The sequence below is a fragment of the Tenebrio molitor genome, chromosome 5 (genome assembly GCF_963966145.1).
Source record: "Tenebrio molitor chromosome 5, icTenMoli1.1, whole genome shotgun sequence".
Taxonomy (NCBI): Eukaryota; Metazoa; Arthropoda; class Insecta; order Coleoptera; family Tenebrionidae; genus Tenebrio; species Tenebrio molitor.
This window is the reverse complement of record NC_091050.1, coordinates 5,218,501-5,240,724: the sequence shown is the minus strand read 5'-3', so window position 1 is coordinate 5,240,724 and position 22,224 is coordinate 5,218,501. Positions and strand designations below refer to the sequence as shown.

Here is a 22,224-nt window from a genome sequence, read left to right as displayed (position 1 = left end):
TTTTGGGCAAATCTTGAAATATTAATCGATTTCCTAGTTAGGTATCGAATGGTAATTGCTTGTTGTTCACATTGCCTATTTGCATTCATGCATAATGGTTTTATGCCTCAGCTGAGTATAGGAGACAACCCGCAAAAACACTCCAGTCGCAACTTGCATGCATAAAACATCCAAATACCTACGTTATATCGGACTCGAGGGTCTACAATGAGTTGTTTTGCCAGATTCGGACTGGACCCTCCACGTAATGGCGTTTTCACTGATGCCCCCGAGCCTTGTAATAGGTCCGGCTTATCCACTTCAGGGCCCCCGAACTCCTGAAGCTGCTGAAGCCAACAACACAGCATCGCTTCAATGCCTTCATCTACCTGGGCAGACAACAAAGTACATAATTAGATTAAAAATATATAACATAAATCAAATATCAAGTCATTCACCACGAACAAATGAATATTGAATATATTTTTTGACAACAGCAATAATTAAATGTGTTAAAATAGAATAGTTCGTGGACAATGGGTACGAGTATGTATACCTCTATATCTGTTAAACTATAAAAAGGTTTTATTTGATTGATAAACTTTTCAATTCAATAAAATTCTTTCAACACTGCATTGGAGGTACTTTTTAAATATTTTATGATGCTATAATTGCTTGCCCAGGTTACTCCCGTACAGGTACATGGAATGAATTTTCGTATTTGCTCCGATCGCATGTGTAGTTCCAAAGCATTGCCCAGGATTATTATCCATTTAAATTTACTTAGTATGTAAAAGACAACCGTTGGATCTTTAAGGCTCATTCTTTTAATTTTATAGTTTTAGAGCTCGACCCTTCAGAGTAGTTCAGAGTTGTATGAAAACTCTATATTTACCAACTACAACGAGAAAGGCCAGTAGCCAGCATTTGTACACGTGTGTACACCCGTTGCCACGACGTGACAAGTATTCACAAGTGATATCTTTCAAATGCACCAGTCGTGGGATCTTGGCTTACAACGCTTCCAATAAGAGCCAGCGAGCGCCAAGAAGATTCTACATAAGCCTGAAGATGCTGTCATTTTTGTCACTCATTCCGAACGAATGCTTGTGTCTTAAAAAATGTATCACATGTTCCTCTGTGTTTTTAAAAGTAGAAGACCTAACAACTTGATACCTCCAGTAATATGTGTTGCTTTAATCACTCTAATTTTTCGTAAATTATATAAAGAGTGATCTTTAATAGGATAATACAAATGTAAGTATGTATACCTACATGAAATATTTAAATGTAGCCTGGATAGTTATTCCACAGCACCTAGTTTATTGAAGTGTGAATATCATGATTAAATATTCTGACATGAAGCCAATGTAAATCCAAACCGATATCGAGCCTATATTGAACGAGTTTGTTCCTTCACACGCTATACTCAAAGAGCTTTTATCAAACATGACCAGGAAAGCTTTGAGGATGATTCTCACAGTGGTTGACCGTTAACAACAACGCATTAGAAAACTATCACTAAACTATATGCTATTTAAAAGAAATTAAAGTTCGTGAGACTATTAAAACCCCCGACAGTGGTTATTTTTACCTCTTATTCTATATCAATTTTTAAACTTTTAATTTCGTCCTGGATTCTCGTTTAAACAAAGTTTTATGTCGAGAAATTTATTATTGCAAATTTACAGAAGTCGTTTTCTATTGACTGATCTAATTTGAAACCAATACCGCAATAATGTGTGTGAACAGCGAGTTAAATCGACGCTGGCGATGTCGCCAGTGATCCGTCGCCAATCTGCGAGGGCATTTTACCAGAACTGTTGCGTCACGTCTTACATGAAGAACTAGGCAAAAGTCTCTGAAAGTTGAGTGGTGTGCTTGCTGATTGTGAAATAAAAACATTATTGATTCCATGCGGCAAAGGAGAATTTGAAGCAATTCGAAAACAGTTCAATTAACTTTTTAAGACAAACTGTAGCTACAAAAAGGGTCTCATAGAGTTACTAGAGCGTAGGTCATTTAATGAGAGTTGAAAAGTTGAAAACATAAAAAAACTGTTTGTTTATTTGATGCATATTTATTAAAATACATATGTAGCAATAAGGCATCTGTTTCAAAAAGGCGGCAGGATCGACTCCAGGTCGCTCCGAGTCGCTCCGGGTCGGCTCCGTGTACGGGTCGACTCCGTCATGAGAGTGACAAAAGTCAAAAATGGAGATGGTTAGGTGCTGGTTGAGCCTAAGGTTCTCGATGATATACGGGGTCATTATAAATGATTGTCTCATCGCAGTAGGCGTTGGTGACGTAGTTGAATGTGCCGCAAGCTTTATAACATGAGTGGGACTAGCATTGCCCATAGGTAGCGCTGCTGGCGGTAGTGTAAATTTGTCTACTAGTTTGTTGCGAAGCTAGCGGCACATCCCAAATTTGTGTGGGTTTTCAACGCCAACTGCGATGGGACAATCATTTATAATGACCCTGTATAAATAAGGTAAGGACAAAACGGTTGCTACGAATATTTCCATCTCACTTAATTTGGCGTAATGTTAAGTTAATCTGTATGACACGTAAAATTTCACGTCATAAAAATCCCTAAAAACAGTGTACTACTGTCTTTGTCACACTCACGGCATTTATCGATAATGTCCTCTCTTTTAATTTGGAGTCTGGAACTGTCAACGCATGTGTAATTTTGAACTATTGCGGCAAACGTCACAGAAAATGACGAATTAAGGATTCGAGGGATTAAGACAAAAATTACAATGGTAATGTTTATTTTATTAAACAATGTTACAACAGATGCTGAAAGTGTTCACCATTTTTTTCTAAGCACAAACGGGCCCTTCGTTTAACTCCACTGATAACATTTTGTAACATTAATTTATACACAAATAAGTTTATCGATTCAAAAAGACCCACGGCCAACTTTAATAACAAATTCAATGGATCGCTCGATACATTTAATTAAAAAGACTGACCAATGCCAAATTGCAAAACAACTACATATATCTCCATACTTAGACTGAAATGGAATATGTTAATTACAATTCAATTAAAACTAAGAGCTTTTAAATACTGGAATAACTTTGCAGCTGTATAACTGTTCAAACAGCTTAAAATAATGGTAAATCAAGTTACAACGTTAAGATTACATTGTCATCCTCATCACATACATATTATATTAGTATGTTAGTATCACATATCGTTCTGCTTACAAATCAGACCAAAGTAAACGTACTTTATAAGAAATAAAAACGAAAGAAAGAAATTTTATTTGTGTCCTATACATAAGTATTTTACACACGTCAAAATAAATGAGGCGTTCTGTATTGTGTATCTTTTCACTTAGCCTTGAGAATTAAATAAATTGCTTCTACATAAAAAACACAATGTACAATGTACATTGTATCCTGCATCGCCATTTCAGTTTTTATTTGAAAACCTTGACTTCTCTTGTCGAACATTTTCCACGTTTTTATATAATTATAAATATAATTCCCTAGGTGTGGAAAACAAGTCCTTAAAACTTTTAAAATGAAAAGCATAAACTGTAGGAAGGGTGCTATTACTTACGAAAGCATTTTCATATTTCATGCTGAAACGAAAATAACTCACTAACGTAAAAATATTATATTAAGTGAAAGCAGATTCTTTTAATAGTAAATCGAATATTCAAATTATAAGTAAACTGTTCCTTAAACAAATTTTATTTCAGGCAAATCGGAGAGTTTGCTGAAATTATGAAGGTGATATTGCTTTCAAAGCACGTTACATTATTGGATTTTTATGTAACAGGTCTTTTCCTTGTCTTCAAAACTAAATCACGGTTTTATCAACAAATCTGAATCACTTTCAAAACTGGTGATAATCAATTGGACACAATTTGCTAGTGTGGTAAATATATTCATTCTTTAAAATAAATTCCGTTTGACAAAATCGCAACTAACTTATTTTCGTATTTTAAAAATCTTATACCTACTGCGCTTAGTTGAAAACTACCGAAAATTTTCGGTGTAATTACGTACGTAATTTTTAATCTGGAAACAATTTCTATATGAAACCGTACATTTCAAACTTTCTTTAATTTCATTATAATCTTATCATCATAAAAAGCAAGTCTCTTGACTTTTCCCGTATAATTTTGTTATTTACAACATCATAGAATGGAAGGCAAAGGAAAAAGGAACATAAACATAAATATACTAGCGTCGCAGGTCAGATAACAAGACGATTTTCAGAAATAAACCTAGCCTGATCTCTATTCTACCACTTGGAGTTTTAATAAAGCAAAAGGTAGTACCAGTTCAAAGTTTTAATGATAATTAACAATAATTAATTTCAAACAAACGACAAATACAAAGAAAACTGATATCATTTCAGTTCATAAAGTGAATTTAAAAAAAAAAAAGCAAATAAATGGTTTCTTTGAATACGCAGTTGTACTACATAGTTTTATAAATACCTACTGATGGTAATTAATTATAATAAGACCAACTTACAAAAAGAGTAAAACTTAGCTGTTAATTTCTAACCAGTAATTAGTATTGATAACAGTTGATACAGAAAAAAATTCCAATCATTATTGTGTCTTTCCTTTATTCTACTATTACCATTTTTTAAATAAAGTTATCAATTTTAAATAAACCTGAAATAGTTATTTATGGTATAAGTGGGTTATTTAAGATATTACCCACGAGAGGTATTTGTAACCTACGAGGGCTTGCCCGAGTAGGTTATTACCTCGAGTGGGTAGTACTTAATAACCCACGTATGCCATACAACGTTTTATCCAATATTCCAAAATTTTTAGATAATGACATTATTGATGAAATTCAGCTCCCGATGGGTTATGAACGTTAATAACCCACGGTGCTAATGGCAACGTGGGTTATGTATGTTATAACCCACGGTGCAAATGGCAACGTGGGTTAAAACAACAGACTAGTTATAGCCCAGTTTACTCAATTAAAACTAACTAGTAAAACACGATATTACTATTGAATGTTGGATAAAATGTTTTTATCCTCAGATATTATTTCACATTATGTAGAGTGTAATATATGCAAGACTATTGAAGAACTGTATTGTGGGCTGCATAGCTACTTATATAAAATATTAATATATTGTATCTGTATATCATGATTATTAAAATTAATTTTAATAAACTTTAAACAAAAATGTTCTCATCTCAGTAATTTACGTGTCGTGAAAATCTGAGGAATAAAAGGTTGAATTTATTTCAACACTCAATATTTTTAAAACCATAGATGGTGATGGCAGCGCAGTTGGGATCTTTACCTTTACTATAGGACGATGTACATACAGTAAATTGGTGATGATGTTGATGATGATGATTGATGATGAATAGAAGTTATAAACCAAAAAAATGTCTAATACATTTCTTTTCATTTTCGAAATAAACTTAACTGAAAATTTCGTGCTGCTGAATTAATGGTGATTAAGATATCAGCTGTCGATTTATAATCGTTAGGATTCAACAAAAATAAATTGATTACACTTTTTTACCAGTGGATAGAATGTGTTACACACATTTCGATAACACTTGTGTAATGGATTTTACGGGTAAAATTCGAAAAGCCATTTTTGAAAAGACAAAGTTTTGGACTTTTGGAGCTTGGATAAACGGAAAAAACGAATGAATGCCACCCACGTGGTGGCAATAGCTATTTAGTGGTCCGCTCAGGGGTGGTCAATAAGTGTTGTGGTGCTGCAGAACCGGCAATTGGCAATTTTCAGAGCAAATTCATATTTGTTTTAAATATTATATTCAATACATATTTTGTGTTAACGTGAAAATTATAGGTACACCGACGGAATCTGACAGATTTTAATTCTCGAATGGAGGAAGAAAGCGCTAGCGTTAGTCACTTTAGTTTTGGTTCTGTGTCCTAATTTTCATCACGTTGTTTGTAAATAGTCAGTTGCGGAAAAGAAGCGTTGACTTTAATATAACGCGATTTAGTGGAAATTAATAAATGATAATAAAACATTGAATAGAAATCTTTAATGTTACCTTCTCATCGATGGTAAAAGATTTTTTATACAAATACCAACAGCTCTTTATCCGTTGAAGAAAGAAAATGACAAACAGTTTTGTAATTATTATTACGAATTTTTTTTTTTAATTCTAAAGACATGTCTCTGTGCCACATACATACGTCATGTATCGAAAAATTTGAGCCGTAACCTCCACTTTCCCTGCAAAACTGTGATACCAAAATTTCACGCGCCGTCTTTGATCTGGAAAAACGCAAGAGATAAGATAAAGCTGACTAACGGGGGCGGAAAATAACACAGTGCCGTAGTAGGACAGTAAGCTTAAAATGTCGGACAGTGGCAAACGGAGCAGAAATAAAGCATTACTAAATTTATCTACAAAGAAAAAAAAAAGAATGGGGTCAATCGGAAAAAACTTAAAACGATGAAACACAAAGCTTTGATAAAGACAAAGAAGATGAGGAAATAAGATTCAAATTAATTAGGTGATGAAAATGATGAGAGAAGTGACGAATAACAGTTGAAATACACAGAATGGAAAAATACAAGAAATTAGAATACTGAAACGAGAAAATCCAGAGATTAAATAAGAGACCAAGAAAAAACTTAAAGAAAATTGAATCCAGAGAGAGCTACCAATTTTTCAAGCTTAAAGGGTTTTCATTAGACATGATATTCGACCCCAAAATAATACATTCTCTGCCAGAAATGTATTTTTTACTTTGGTCTTTTATGATATATTAAATACCGTGTCTATAAAAGTTCAGAACATATTTATTTAATTAATTTTTTATAAAAATTCCAGATTATTTTCTAGTCATAAAACAATAATTTTTTTAAAGAAACCAAATTTTCAGCAAAGCGTAAAATAAACGGGATTCGTGTTTACACGATGTGCTTTTTCACATTCTCAAAATTTCAGACACGCAGCTAGAGATTATATTTTCAATCATGGAACGTATAACAGCGAGATACGAAACTCGAGTATGCGGATAATGATTTCAATTTCCAGGGTTGTTTTTCTTTCAAAAGAGGTAACCACCCTTGTGCACAATATCCGTCCTCACTTTATATAATAAATTATAATTTGCTCAACACAGAAATGAGCAAACGGCAGAAGTAACACACTTTTTTTAAACAATTTTTAAACTTTTACAAGATTGTAACAAGCAGCGCATTTTATAACCACATTGCCAAGGGCTTGATATATTAAAATAACTATCAAGCAGTTTGGGAGAAATATGGCACACTGTAAGGGACCTAACTCGGATGTAGTAGAGCTATTGATTAATACAGCCCGATAACTTACTTCGCAGGTGGAACTCAAATTGTTTCAAATTCTAACTCACACAGAAGAAATGTAAAAATGTAAGTATGAAAGAGATTTTGCAAAATAGTGAAATGAGACAGACATAAAATTCAAATATAAATATGTATGTATATAAATTTCGCAGCAATGTCTTTTAAACCAATTGTGTTGTACAATACGTGTAAAACTTTTTAATAATATTGTTGTTATTATGTTTACGTTGTTATCCTTGTCTTTTTTTGTAAAATAAAAAAGTTACACAATTTGTGTTTTCCACTGTGATTACCGAGTGGAAATCGTTCAGTTTTCCTCAAGGGAGCGGCACTCGTAAAAACCGAGTGGCAACTGATTTACACAGTTGAAATCTGTTAATGTATCCAATAAACCGTCTCGTTCAACTCTAATAACTAAAATTAATTAAAGTTACCGAGACAGTTCATAGCCGAAAATCAATGTTAGAACTTCCCGTGAAGTTCGTCTTAGTCAACATTCTGCGAAATCTCTTTTCGAATGGGATCAGATAAGACGGCAATAATTCCACTCACCCTGCGACTGTCCGCAATCTGTGGAAATACGAAATCGGTGGCAGTCAACAAAACCTTGTACGGCCCTTTCGAAATGCGTTTTTTCAACAGCTGATTCCTGGCCAAAGCCGCCGTCCCCAAAAGTACCGTGACGAACAAACAGGAGCATCCTAGGATCCCCAGCACACTTAAGGTTTTGGTTAGTTCGGTTTCACAACCGTCACATTCATCTAATTGTTTGTGTTTGAGAATCCACTCTTCCAAATTGTCCAGGACCTCCGTCACCACAAATTCACTCGAATTGTCCCCGCTCACAGTTAAAAGCGATCTAAAAGTATCATCGTCGTGCAGACCCGATAACAAAAAAACCGATTGTTCATCCGGCACAGCACTTAAACTCGCGATGGATTTTTTAATGTTTTTTAAAACGGCACTCTCCAGACTCACGTTGTCTACCGTGCTGTAAATCAATATGTACTTTTTGCTGACCGAACTGACCGTGTCCAGATAATTTGTTGAATTAAATCCGGCAGTTTGGGGATATTCTGTGCTATTTTTTTGTTGGGTAAAGGCGTATTTCCAAGAGAGTAAATTCGATACGTCTATAAATATCGTTAATGTGTTGTGATCTTGCGCTAGATGGAGGTTATCAATTACGTCCAACACACTCTTGCCGGTCTCATCCGCAGGTAGACACATGACCACTGCTGCAAAAATAACACAAAGGTGACCAAAATGAAACAAAATATGTCCAATTAAGTTCGTTAACGACGTTAGCAACCAACGACTGGTCGTGATAAAAGCTATAAAGGGCTTATTGTCTGTGCTTACTTTCTTAATATTATATCCAATGTTTCTTCCAAACTTACGTCACTACAATGACTCTATTTAAGGACGAAATTTTCTTCGGCTACCTAACCATTAATCATTCCCAAACTACAGCTATTTTACGCCAGAATGGATAGTGTAAAATCCTATTCCATTCATTTGCTTAACGCAATAAAAATATACTTTTTACGAAATTTTAAACAAAAACCCATATTAATGCGATGCCGTTTAATTGGTCTCGCTTAATTTATTTTGGTGCTTCCGTTCTGGTATGATTTATTTTATTTTGTTTTACAAATTTTATTGACACAAACTCTAGCATAAACTTCACAAAAATAATGCTTCAATTATTTCCTCAGCCAAATTCATAATTTTTGTCTTGAAATAAAGCCCCAAATTTAATTTACTCTTACTATATTAATCAAGAACACTTAATAATAAGAATACAAGTTAAAAAAAATACTCAATGCAAAGATGCAGCTTAAACTCATCTCATAAAGGATTCTAACGTAACACAGTCTGTTTGTTAATTCAGTGTAAACCACCAACTGAAATTATTCTGTCTAGACGTGTCTTTTTGGTTCAGTAAACAAAACTGATGCTTTACATACATGATACATGCAGCTCAAATTTTTGCTGGAAATTAATTTGTTACTTTTAAACTTACGTAATTAAAAACTTTATTTAAAATCAGATAGAAACGTAATTAAGTGAAAAATGTTACATCAGAACAACACAAGCACAAATGGCACAATTAAATTACTAGATTGAAGCATAAAATTAGATAATAGCATAAGTATAGCAATATACACGGTATTTCACGAGTGATAATGAGCCCGACGGAATTGAAAATGCAACCCACAATACATTTCCAAACTCAACGTGATATCTGTTTTTTTTATTTAAAAAACATAAAACATGGTTAGCTGTGCAGTTTAGTAAATTTTCACATAAACGTCATTCATCATTCATTTTAATCGTCGTATTTTAACTTTTTCGTAAATGTCAGTTGGGACAAATAAAATTATTAGAAGCAAAGCCATCATGGATTCATAATTTCATTTTAAAACAATATGATATTTAAAATAGCCATGTTAACTTTAGAAGTGTATTGTGGGTTACATTTTTAATTCCACCGGGCTCATTATCACTCGCGAAATACCTACCTGTATGTATGATTCAAGTCGACTGACGATATTCCCTTGTCTACATATTTTCTAGGATTCTCACCGAAGAAGTTAATTCCATAAAATAAATTGAAACATTTTTTCTGTTTCAAAATTTCTTCATTTAAACTAAAGACACATTTTCTATTTTTAGAACAGAAATCAGAGTATAAATGTGGAGTGTTCCAAATTTGTCGATTTATGACAACAAGAATAAATCTATATATCCTCGACTGACAGGTACAAACGCAACGATAATTCCACTCAGAGAACTGAACTGAACCATATTCGTGGGACCCACTCGAATTACAATTACAACCGACAAATGCCATTATAAATCATAACGTGTTGTAGGTATTCACCTTCATATTATCGCTGACCACTAACTCAAACATGAACAAAAGGGATTAGCAATGACTTCCTGGCAGCATACGAAAATCAAACGACAAAGTTACTTCTTTCGGTTATCAAGAACAATAAATTAAAACTAAAACATTTACTCTACTGTGAAGGGTAGAAAGGGGAAAATTCGATCATGAAGTTGCTGGCAGTGAGAAATATCCTAATTTTTTTCTTTGCTCGTACTGTGAGCAGATGAGATTTTTTTTTATATGAAAGTCGGCTTATATGAAAGAATTGGATATTAAACCACGTCTTAAAACAGCGACCTAAAAAATTATATTACCACAGTGATGCGAGAGCCCATAAAACAAAGCAATTTATGTTGGATTTAATATAAGGTGAAATCTAATCACGATGATTTGAGCATGCTCTTAAAAAATTTTAAAAAGTTTAGACAGTCTCATGGTTTACACTTTTAAATCACTAGCCTCAATTTTATAATAAAATCTAAATGATTTATGCACCAAAAGCTAGTTGATAGATTCATCAAAAGTGTCAAAAGAGAAATCCTCCTCTTGCAATGTAAGTAGGTACGAGTATATAATATTTATTTACAAAAATTTATAATTCTGTTATGTTTCGTCCTGCGAAAGATTCGGATAATATTCTTACACCAAATACACTAAAGCTGACGCGCGTTTCTACACCAAAACTGTTATCAGAGCGACCATAGAAGATAGTTGTGAACATAAACACCAAGTTTCAGTTACACCAGGATTTAATAATTGTAAATGTTAGGTTTTGAAAGAAATGCATTACGGATCATGTAACAGACATTTTAATTACGAAGTAGATGAAGTAGTAGTTGGCAACAAAATAGAGTGTAACTAATTAAACAAAACTCCCAGTAACTTTGGTAATGAGACAGATTATACGTTATCATTAATGCATGTGGGAGAAAATGATCGAAATTCTTACATGTTATAGACCTAATCACGTCTCAACTTACCTGGAACCCCTTCCAGTAAACTAAATCATCTACTTCCCAGATCCCTTATTCACATTAACCGTACTTAATACGCACACATGTTCTCCCATATATAATTAGTTATGGTTAATATAAACAGAACTTAAGTACCTATAATTTAGTTTATTGCTAACAATATAATTTAACGACTCTACGCTACCATCGCCCATCTTTACAACATTACGTTGAAGTAATCTCTACTTAATTGATTCCAAAAAGTGAAAAGGCACTGACAGCCAAACGTAGGAGTATGAAAAATGAAGCATTGTAAATCCCGTGTAAAGTAAACAGCTTTCAAAGCGATCAAAGAGTGACGTAAATTCGTAATAATGCACCCGCACAGAATAAAAAAGCCCACTGAAAAGAAATCTTTCTGAATTAACGTCAGTCAATATCAGTTATTCTGTGACACAATTCAACTCACCTCGGCAAGGGATCCTCTTTAAGATGCGCAACTTATTTTCAATGTGCCTCTTCGAGTTGTTCCTTCCTATCATAAAGAAATGTCTGGGGATAATCCCGATATTCCGTAATTGTACGTCAATGGACTGTGACAGGGACGGCCACCATCCTCCTCCTGAAAATGCATTCAACAATCTTGAAATCGCTTAATAGCAAGTACTTTCATAAAATTTACGGACAGATTCCGTCTTTACGAGCGGCAATTTAATACTTTTATTTCTTCCCTTAGTGTGATGCCGCTCAACTGTTATTAATTCTACACTTCGAAAGTAGAACTAAGTGATCTTTGTTCTAACACGCTGGCGTTGTTAAATGCGAACACACATAATCTCTGACCGTGCATTAAATTCATGTAATTAGTGCAGCGCGGAAATGTATAAATCAATATGATTAGCCAGATATGCAACAATAATTCAGTTACTTGATTAGATATTCATATCAATCACTGATTAATTTATTTTAAACCTATCTACATAAGGGTTGTTCAATTGAAATTAATAGAAAAAGCCTTCCAAACGTTACTGAAATGTGTAATTAGCGTAATTATAATGATTAAAGCTTCAAGAAACGCAAATTAAGACAGCGCTGTACTTGGGATTAATTAAGAATCAGCTGACTTCTGTTCGAAAACCTTGTTTTTTCTTCCCTAGTCTCTGGGGATTAATAGAGCATATGCAATAAATTGCTGGGGTGGTTCCGTTAGATACTCTGAACTCATAGTGTTCCATGAATTTTTAAAATAACGCTTGGGAATCTAAAGGTTTCATCATCATTTGCACGTTCAAACGAGTACATAGTACATCCTTTCCGAGGCAATAACATTTAGGAAAATTGTTTAGAGTAAGAAATGAAAATCAATAATTTTAATAACATCAATTTAACAATTTTTACGCTTGATCTTTTTCTTATAACGTATCTTATAATGTGTGACCACGAAGATTTATTTTTAACTTTTAGTATTTCCGCACGCGAATTTGTAAAGCTCATTATGCATACACAAACCTAACAATTCTTTCTGAATTAAAAATCAATAATATTAGGGTTTCAAATTTTTCTTCTCTAAACTAGTCTTAGTACTCTTAGTGATATTGCTTTTACCGTCTATGTTGCGCTCGAGTACAGATTTGATTTCTCCGTTATTATCTCTCTATTGCCTCGGCAAAGCAATTTTAAGAAACAAAAACTTGACACGCCGGAAGCTTTACACAATATTGACATTCTAAATTTAGCATACCGAGAAATATAGAAATTTTTACATTTACGAAAAACTTCAACATATCTCGTAGGTATATTAAAATGTAAAAATTCAAATATGTATTTTAAAATAAGTCTTTAAAACGTGAAGTGATTTAGATCAAAGCGACCTAAATTTATTCACTATCAAAGGCATGCATCAGGTAATACAGTTTTTTTTAATATAAATACGAAATGCCGCTCTGGCACATTTTGACGGTTTTAAATTCTCTACAAAAAGGTTCATTAGTCATGTTTTTTGTTTGAAATCAACTTTTAGCCTTTACAGCTGCAAATTTATGTAAACCTTATTTTCGTGTACGTTTCAATAACCTTGCATCCAAGAGAAACCGTGAAAATAATTTGCCGTTGTAGGTTTAAATGACATGTTTGTTTTTCTATTACAATTGAATAATTATTTCACTGTTTCTAAATAGAGAGAAAATCGTCATTGTCAGTGGTTTATTAGTATTACTGAATTGAAGCTTTTGAATGTTGTTTATATTTATTAACTACTTTTATATACCAATTTCATCACTTATGCCTTCACGTTAGCACAACAAACAAAGAGGAATAGTTCTCGTAATACTCGTAACTATGTAGTAGTAAATTCCTATTTACCTCCAAATTTCACAATAAATATGGATACATAATGTGATTTTTTTTATTCTGCTGAATTTGTCTCTAAATAGTGTTAGAATTGAGATCTTTTACAAGCTTGTTTCTAAAAATTCTCTAATTGTAAATTTATTTAAATAGTAATTTATGTAACAATTTAGGAAAGTCGTCGTCGTTTTGTGTAACGAGTAGATTGTTGGCAAGACGAGGGAAGCGAACTCCGACAAAATCACTAAACAAAATATCTACTTCTAATTTCAACAAAAAAAAAAAAACAATTTTCCTCTAAATTGAGGAAATTATTAATTTCATGATTTATATTTAAAATCAAGTAATTAACAAATCTTTGTTCACACATATCGACCGGAGTGTGAGGCAAACGTAAGTATAGTAACGGTTGCCAGAATCAGCAAAATTCAAATTAAATTCCAGAAGGGTGAACTATCGATGAAGTCTTTCCAAATCAATAGATTGTTAGCTGATATCCCAAGATACAGTCGCGGACAGGAAAAAGTAGGACAAATCTTATTCAGAAATTTAGCTAAAATTGAGTTGAGTAAATCGGGCTTGCCATAATAAATAAATAAATATTTTAATAGTAACCATAGAAATAGTAAACAGACTTACATTAGCCAAAATCATTGTCCTACTTTTTTCTGTCCGCGACTGTATATGTACAGTCGATAGACAAATAAAACTAGGGCAAAAATGACAATCACATAAATTCAAAATTTACTAATCTCCATCGTTTAATTACGGATTTATCACAAATAAGTTAACTTTGGTATGACATTTTATATAGATACTGCCAAATATATTGACAATTCAATAGTCTGTTTTACATAGATTTTAAGTGTCCCAGTTTTATTTGTCCATCGACCGTACCTACTTAGTTGCCCAAAAGATAAACAAATTTTGATTAAATTTACATCATGTGAATTTGCAGATGCAAAGGAAGACAAGTTTGATAATAATACCCTGATTTAGTCTTCGTTCGTAATGGCATCTACAGACAGTCCTAAGGCGTGTTTATTGAAAAGGGTAACCACGTGCTCAACCCATGTCATGCAGATTTGTATCAAACTTTACTAGACATGGAAACTAAATATATCGAGTTGATAAAATGGAAGAAACTGGGCAAAGCAGAAACAGTATTTGCGTTTGAATTTGGAAAGTTGTTTGCCATTACTGAAAGTAACTGAGTTTTCGTATATTATCAATTATTTATTATGTATTACTCGTACATTATTATTTCAATTATTATTTTATGACGGGCAGGTAAGTAGTATTTGTGAAATTTTCTTGGTAATTTATTGACCAGCGTGATCTGCCGCTCTTTAAATAAAACGTTCTCTGAAAACAAAAACAAAAATTGGAAATAAAGGTGCATAATTAAAAATGAAATTATTGTCTTTATCGATGCTTTTATTTTGGGTATTACGCTTCCAAATACTTCTCGACAATTATCTTTCCGTGTTCAGTTTCCCTGAAAAAAATAATGGTATTGTAAAAATTTATTCCAACTGCGTGTTCTGTTCATGTACAAGTACTCGCTGACCTGAATGTGATTGACGCCCTCTTACCCTGGGAGATTTCAGTGAAATGACGTAGATTTTAGCTTGTATTTGTGTCACGAAACGATTTCATATCAATTTAAGAGCCATTTGTTTGTGACTGTTTCGTGAAATTTCATATTTATTTGATCCTTGAGTACCACAAATCTTTCGTCCTTTTACAAGTTTCGTCTTCAAAGCAAAAGCATACATTTTTAGGTCTTACGTCTTTTGCTCGAGGCGGTCGTCTTTAGATTTACAAAAAAGACACCGCATTAAATTAAAATCTAATTTAAAATCTTCGTTGTTGGAAAAATCTTGTTTAGTACAAATGTAGACATTTTTAAACTCCTAATTTAAATCAATTCAAATTATAATATTGTGTTATCGCAGTACACTAAAAATACCCATAACGACGCTAATTAATAACAATGTGCTCTTCTTGTGATAGATGCTCTTTCTTTTTTGTACCATAAAAAATCTCATTTATTTTCCAAGCAAATGTAATTTCATAAATGAGAAATCGGCGATTTTATTGCCCTATAAATAGTTCTCACGAAATTGGTGTCGTTCCAATCAAACGTCCATGACTCGTAAAATTTTTAAAATATCGACCAAATATAACAGCTCCTATAAACTCTGCCATTTAAAATTCAAAATATAAAATACCAAATTATATGTCTACGCCTTACAAATTTAGCATCTACAGATGCTTCAGATAGTTTTCTCTCGATTGTTTAAATATAATTAATTATGTTCAAAAAACATAAAACAACTAATTTGGCACATTTTTTGTTCCAGATTGGTCACCATCATCTGTAAATAGAATATATAGATAATGGGATAATTTTGAACTATATTATCAATAAATCCCCTTCTTGCACTCTTTTTAAATTATATCGGATTTTTTTTTTAATTTCAGTTGTTAAAGCAAATTCAATTTTCTAGGAGGTTTCAGCAAACTGATATAAATATCGTTCGGTAGTTTTCTTGGTCATTCCCCCTAATAAGAATTCTTGACAACATGCTATAATTCTAGATCATAAAAAGATTCATTACAGAATTACCTCCCATAGAAAATTACGACTACTTTTTATATTCACATTTACGATTCTTGTTCACAGAATAGCAGCTCTTTAAGAAAAAAAAACCGCCTAAACACCAAATATATTGTTATGTAGCAGATAAACAAAACACAAAATCTGCATACATTTCAATTAAATAGATGACTTCCATAAAAAATCGATTAAATTAGAATCGGGTGATTTTGTAGACCATTCCGCGAAACCACATTCATTTATAAAAAGTAAAATCAAAATTCTTCTAAACAAAATCTTACAAAATATAATGCAAATTTATTTTAAAAGGTATTTGCTATAATGGTTACGGCTAAAAAAATTTAAAATATCTCTTCTACATTTATTTCTATACATTCTTTAAGAGAGAAAAAAAATAACTAGCTCGTACTCGAGCCCGGCGCCTCCACCAAAATTATACAAAAACATCATATTATTGTAAAGTCTGTTGCTCAAATACAAAAGGATAAAAAAGACACAATCATATCTGTCATTGGTTTAATAAATCGATTTGTTAAATCTCTGTGTTAAATGACGTCTCTTAAAAAAGAGTCCCACTAAATTCCAATAAAATTTGGCTAACAGCTGAAACTGTCATCGGTTACTTATTACTCTGTGGCGTAAAATATTCTTCGAGTTTTTTTCTAGTTAGGTTTTTCATGTGTAGAGTGCCACAGGCAGTGATCCTTCAAGAAAAGTTTCAATTTAACCAGAGATTTATGATGCTCTGAAGCAGTCTGACCTACACAACCGTTTGTATTCGTAACTTAAAGCGACAACTACAAACCGTGCGACAATGAAACTTACGAGGGTCTGATATTTCCTCGATCGAGTATATCGTCTCGACAAAGTCGAAAAACCACTTGCAATTTTAATCGAGCTAATGGCCCCTTCATTATTTCTTAATGAATTTCCTTTTAATAGGTGCCTCTCTTTGTTGTTCTTCGACCGTTCCGTTTCGGTACGTACGCCAGAATTCTCCCCCGAGATTTTCTTTTTGGGTAAACATTCAAGTTCTCGCGAAAATAACCAACATCGCTTTTTTATTCAGGATCTTTCTTACAAAGCATTTTATCACTTTACCCAATTGACACCTTTATTAAAAAAGGTAGAGTCGGTCGAAAGTTACGTATTCACTTCATTTGATTACAAAATTTGCTTCAGTCGTCACTTTAATTCATCTAAAACTCTTGTAAAAATTGGTGTAAATTGACTTTAATAAAATTATTTTTATTGAGTGCTTATACTTTTGGGAGAATTGTGTAATTCGATTTTCTTGATAAAACGAATTATAACACAACTTAAAAGAGTTAGTTCTTGATACATAGGATTACAGTGGCAGCTTGAAGAGGGATCGGGAACGTAATTTAATGCGGCTCTTGAAGTAATTAAGCTTCTTACTCTGAAAGTTTGTAGACCGAAAAACTTTATAAAACAGAGATATTATACTTACATAAAAAGTTTTTTTAACTTTAACGTTAAAGTTTATCTTTAGATATTGCCCTAAATCCCAAACATCTAATAACAATATTTTTCTATATAACAATTTAATACATAATGTCGAATTTTTATTATTATTATTAAAATATTTTACTTATCTTAGTTTGATTATTTGTTTGGAATTTTACAACTTAATTTGAACTCATTTTGAATTATGCTAGTGGCAGGAAATTTCGTACGTAAGTCTATTCCTAATGACAATACAACAAGAGTAGTTAGTAAGTTTTTTAGAATGTCCTTAAAAAGTTTTCTTAAGAAATGACTTATTTTTAGTCTTTCACTTGAGACCCGGAGAAAACGAAACTAGGTAGAGGAAAATTGCGTGAACTTTTTTTATGAAGAACAAAATTCTCTACACAAAACACCCGGATAAGATATTTCTACAGTTAATAGTTTAAGCTCAAGAAGTAATTAAAGTTTGTTGATTTTCGTTCGATTCGTGATGAATTGCTGTGAATAGGCAGGCCTCACCCAGCAACCGTCATTAGCGAGTACGCGACTTTGATCGAGGTGGCAATTTTATGTATTTATTGATTAAGCAATGATAAAGGCTGAAACATCAATTCAATTTGTAAGACATGTAGAAGCGAGTATACTGAAAGTGAGTCCTAAATTCACAAAATCTGACACGCCGGGGTAAATCCTCTGGTTTTAGTGGCTGAACTTTTTGGATGTGATATGGCCTTGCTCCTTTTACCATAAACTACAAACTGAGAAACTCGCATTTGATTTACAACACACCGAGTACTTGTTCGTGGCTGGTTTTCGATTTCGTGAGAAATTTCTTCTTCTGCAACTAAAATGTGATCTTCTAGTTAGCAACCAAGATCACGCTTATTCATTTCGCAACGTCCGAAATCGCGAAGATGCCGCACAACGTTTACAAAGGTTGGTGCAGTGGGAAGAATCATTTTAAGAAACGTTTCACCCTAGATTTACCGTGCCCATGGGCTTCGCTATAGATCAAACCATATCGGTTTTCTCCAAGTTGGTGAAAGTCATTTGTGATTTAAATTGACGTCAAGATTGAGGTTCTTGTCAAAGTGATTTAATTTTGAACTAAGTGACAACTAAAAAAAGTCTACTATGATTTTTTTTTACCCATTTTTTCATCAAATTCAGTGCAAAACATTAAAATTCACCCTGAATGTTATTTTAAAATTTGCCTCGAAATTTTGAGACCATATTATGCAATTATGCAAAACCAGTATTTGAGTCAAAATGGTAAAATAAAGTGTTAATGCTTGTTAGTGTAGTTTTATTTAGTGTAAATAATTTCATACGTTGAAAGAGAATTTCATCAAAATTTAACTTCGATCCTGGTAAATGGCAAGTTTCGAATGTTATTTTAACAGCATTAGTACATCAAACTTGGTAAGTACACCTTAAAATAACAGATTATAGTTGAAAGACGTGATTATCCTATTCTCCGTAAAGTTACTGCTAAATTTACAATTCGGGCGTGCAAACTTATACAACACAGAATGTAGGGAATAATAACTAAGCAGAATGATTTACAACAAAACTTTTACTACTCATTTTTAATGAACAGTAAGACGTAAAGTATGTTTTGATTAAAACGTCTCCTCGCTACCAGTTTTTTCTTTACTTTAAGCCGCTTAGTTAGTGACCGCAATGTAAAAAGTGATCGATAATATTGTTCACAGCAGCATGTATTCTTTATTGTGGTTTTTTCTAAAAAAATTTTTGTCGCCGATTCGAACGAAATTGCGGTGAGTTATGGTTTAGGATGAGTTGGATTCAGGCATAGGGAAAGTTCCGATCATAGACCCGATTTGTTGGTGTGGGAGCCAAAAATATGAGTTTTTTTGAGTTTTTTTGTTTTTTGTGAATTTCTCTTAAACGAAAAAAGCGAGGAAAAATTTGTTCAGCTCAAAAGAAGCGCATTGAAAAGAGGAATCCAGCGGTGTAGAATTCATTGTCTTAGTTTGTTTAATAAGGGAGCTATGACCGTTTAAATGTTTTTTCGGGATGCAAATTCGATAGAAGGTACGAGTACGTGGTTTTTTCTAAAGAAAATTTTGTCGCCGATTCGAACGAAATTGCGGTGAGTTATTGTTTAGGATGAGTTGAATTCAGGCATAGGGAAAGTTCCGGTCATAGACCCGATTTGTTGGTGTGGGAGCCAAAAATATGAGTTTTTTTGAGTTTTTTTGTTTTTTGTGAATTTCTCTTAAACGAAAAAAGGGAGGTAAAATTTGTTCAGCTCAAAAGAAGCGCATTGAAAAGAGGAATCCAGCGGTGTAGAATTCATTGTCTTAGTATGTTTAATAAGGGAGCTATGGCCGTTTAAATGTTTTTTCGGGGTGCAAATTCGATAGAAGGGGGGAGTACGTGGTTTTTTCGAAAAAAATTTTTGTCGCCGATTCGAACGAAATTGCGGTGAGTTATTGTTTAGGATGAGTTGAATTCAGGCATAGGGAAAGTTCCGGTCATAGACCCGATTTGTTGGTCTGGGAGCCAAAAATATTAGTTTTTTTGTTTTTTGTAAATTTCTCTTAAACGAAAAAAGGGAGGTAAAATTTGTTCGGCTCAAAAGAAGCGCATTGAAAAGAGGAATCCATCGGTGTAGAATTCTTTGTCATAGTATGTTTAATAAGGGAGCTATGGCCGTTTAAATGTTTTTTCGGGGTGCAAATTCGATAGAAGGGGGGAGTACGTGGTTTTTTCGAAAAAAAATTTTTTCGCCGATTCGAACGAAATTGCGGCGAGTTATTGTTTAGGATGAGTGGAATTCAGGCATAGGGAAAGTTCCGGTCATAGACCCGATTTGTTGGTCTGGGAGCCAAAAATATGAGTTTTTTTGAGTTTTTTTGTTTTTTGTAAATTTCTCTTAAACGAAAAAAGGCAGGTAAAATTTTTTCGGCTCAAAATAAGCGCATTGAAAAGAGGAATCCATCGGTGTAGAATTCTTTGTCATAGTATGTTTAATAAGGGAGCTATGGCCGTTTAAATGTTTTTTCGGGTGCAAATTCGATAGAAGGGGGGAGTACGTGGTTTTTTCGAAAAAAAATTTTGTCGCCGATTCGAACGAAATTGCGGTGAGTTATTGTTTAGGATGAGTTGAATTCAGGCATAGGGAAAGTTCCGGTCATAGACCCGATTTGTTGGTCTGGGAGCCAAAAATATGAGTTTTTTTGAGTTTTTTTGTTTTTTGTAAATTTCTCTTAAACGAAAAAAGGCAGGTAAAATTTTTTCGGCTCAAAATAAGCGCATTGAAAAGAGGAATCCATCGGTGTAGAATTCTTTGTCATAGTATGTTTAATAAGGGAGCTATGGCCGTTTAAATGTTTTTTCGGAGTGCAAATTCGATAGAAGGGGGAAGTACGTGGTTTTTTCTAAAAAAATTTTTGTCGCCGATTCGAACGAAATTGCGGTGAGTTATGGTTTAGGATGAGTTGGATTCAGGCATAGGGAAAGTTCCGATCATAGACCCGATTTGTTGGTGTGGGAGCCAAAAATATGAGTTTTTTTGAGTTTTTTTGTTTTTTGTGAATTTCTCTTAAACGAAAAAAGCGAGGAAAAATTTGTTCAGCTCAAAAGAAGCGCATTGAAAAGAGGAATCCAGCGGTGTAGAATTCATTGTCTTAGTATGTTTAATAAGGGAGCTATGGCCGTTTAAATGTTTTTTCGGGGTGCAAATTCGATAGAAGGGGGGAGTACGTGGTTTTTTTGAAAAAAATTTTTTTCGCCGATTCGAACGAAATTGCGGCGAGTTATTGTTTAGGATGAGTGGAATTCAGGCATAGGGAAAGTTCCGGTCATAGACCCGATTTGTTGGTGTGGGGGCCAAAAATTTGGGTTTTTTTGAGTTTTTTTGTTTTTTGTGAATTTCTCTTAAACGAAAAAAGGGAGGTAAAATTTGTTCAGCTCAAAAGAAGCGCATTGAAAAGAGGAATCCAGCGGTGTAGAATTCATTGTCTTAGTATGTTTAATAAGGGAGCTATGGCCGTTTAAATGTTTTTTCGGGGTGCAAATTCGATAGAAGGGGGGAGTACGTGGTTTTTTCGAAAAAAATGTTTGTCGCCGATTCGAACGAAATTGCGGTGAGTTATGGTTTAGGATGAGTTGGATTCAGGCATAGGGAAAGTTCCGATCATAGACCCGATTTGTTGGTGTGGGAGCCAAAAATATGAGTTTTTTTGAGTTTTTTTGTTTTTTGTGAATTTCTCTTAAACGAAAAAAGCGAGGAAAAATTTGTTCAGCTCAAAAGAAGCGCATTGAAAAGAGGAATCCAGCGGTGTAGAATTCATTGTCTTAGTATGTTTAATAAGGGAGCTATGGCCGTTTAAATGTTTTTTCGGGGTGCAAATTCGATAGATGGGGGGAGTACGTGGTTTTTTTGAAAAAAATTTTTTTCGCCGATTCGAACGAAATTGCGGCGAGTTATTGTTTAGGATGATTGGAATTCAGGCATAGGGAAAGTTCCGGTCATAGACCCGATTTGTTGGTGTGGGGGCCAAAAATTTGGGTTTTTTTGAGTTTTTTTGTTTTTTGTGAATTTCTCTTAAACGAAAAAAGGGAGGTAAAATTTGTTCAGCTCAAAAGAAGCGCATTGAAAAGAG

The 22,224-nt window shown here is 33.4% G+C and overlaps 1 protein-coding gene and 1 long non-coding RNA gene across 6 annotated transcripts in view; one reads left to right on the top strand and one right to left on the bottom strand.

Annotated features, from left to right (window-relative positions):
- Positions 1-22,224, bottom strand: part of LOC138130682 (retinal guanylyl cyclase 2) — an 81,756-nt gene that overhangs the window by 17,666 nt on the left and 41,866 nt on the right. For 3 of the 4 annotated variants that reach the window (XM_069047289.1, XM_069047292.1, XM_069047293.1), the window contains exons 4-6: positions 11,621-11,773; positions 7,855-8,540; positions 183-368 (exon numbers count right to left, since the gene is read on the bottom strand). In XM_069047289.1, the coding sequence (XP_068903390.1) occupies positions 183-368; positions 7,855-8,540; positions 11,621-11,773 (1,025 nt within the window). The remainder of the gene's footprint in view (positions 1-182; positions 369-7,854; positions 8,541-11,620; positions 11,774-22,224) is intronic. The other variant, XM_069047291.1, reaches the window with a different exon arrangement.
- On the top strand, positions 459-1,288 carry LOC138130684 (uncharacterized). 2 transcript variants are annotated; one of them, XR_011159624.1, is made up of 3 exons: positions 459-620; positions 663-765; positions 827-1,288. It is a non-coding gene; the product is annotated as an uncharacterized lncRNA (long non-coding RNA). The 2 variants fall into 2 exon arrangements; XR_011159623.1 differs by having other exon boundaries at positions 819-1,288.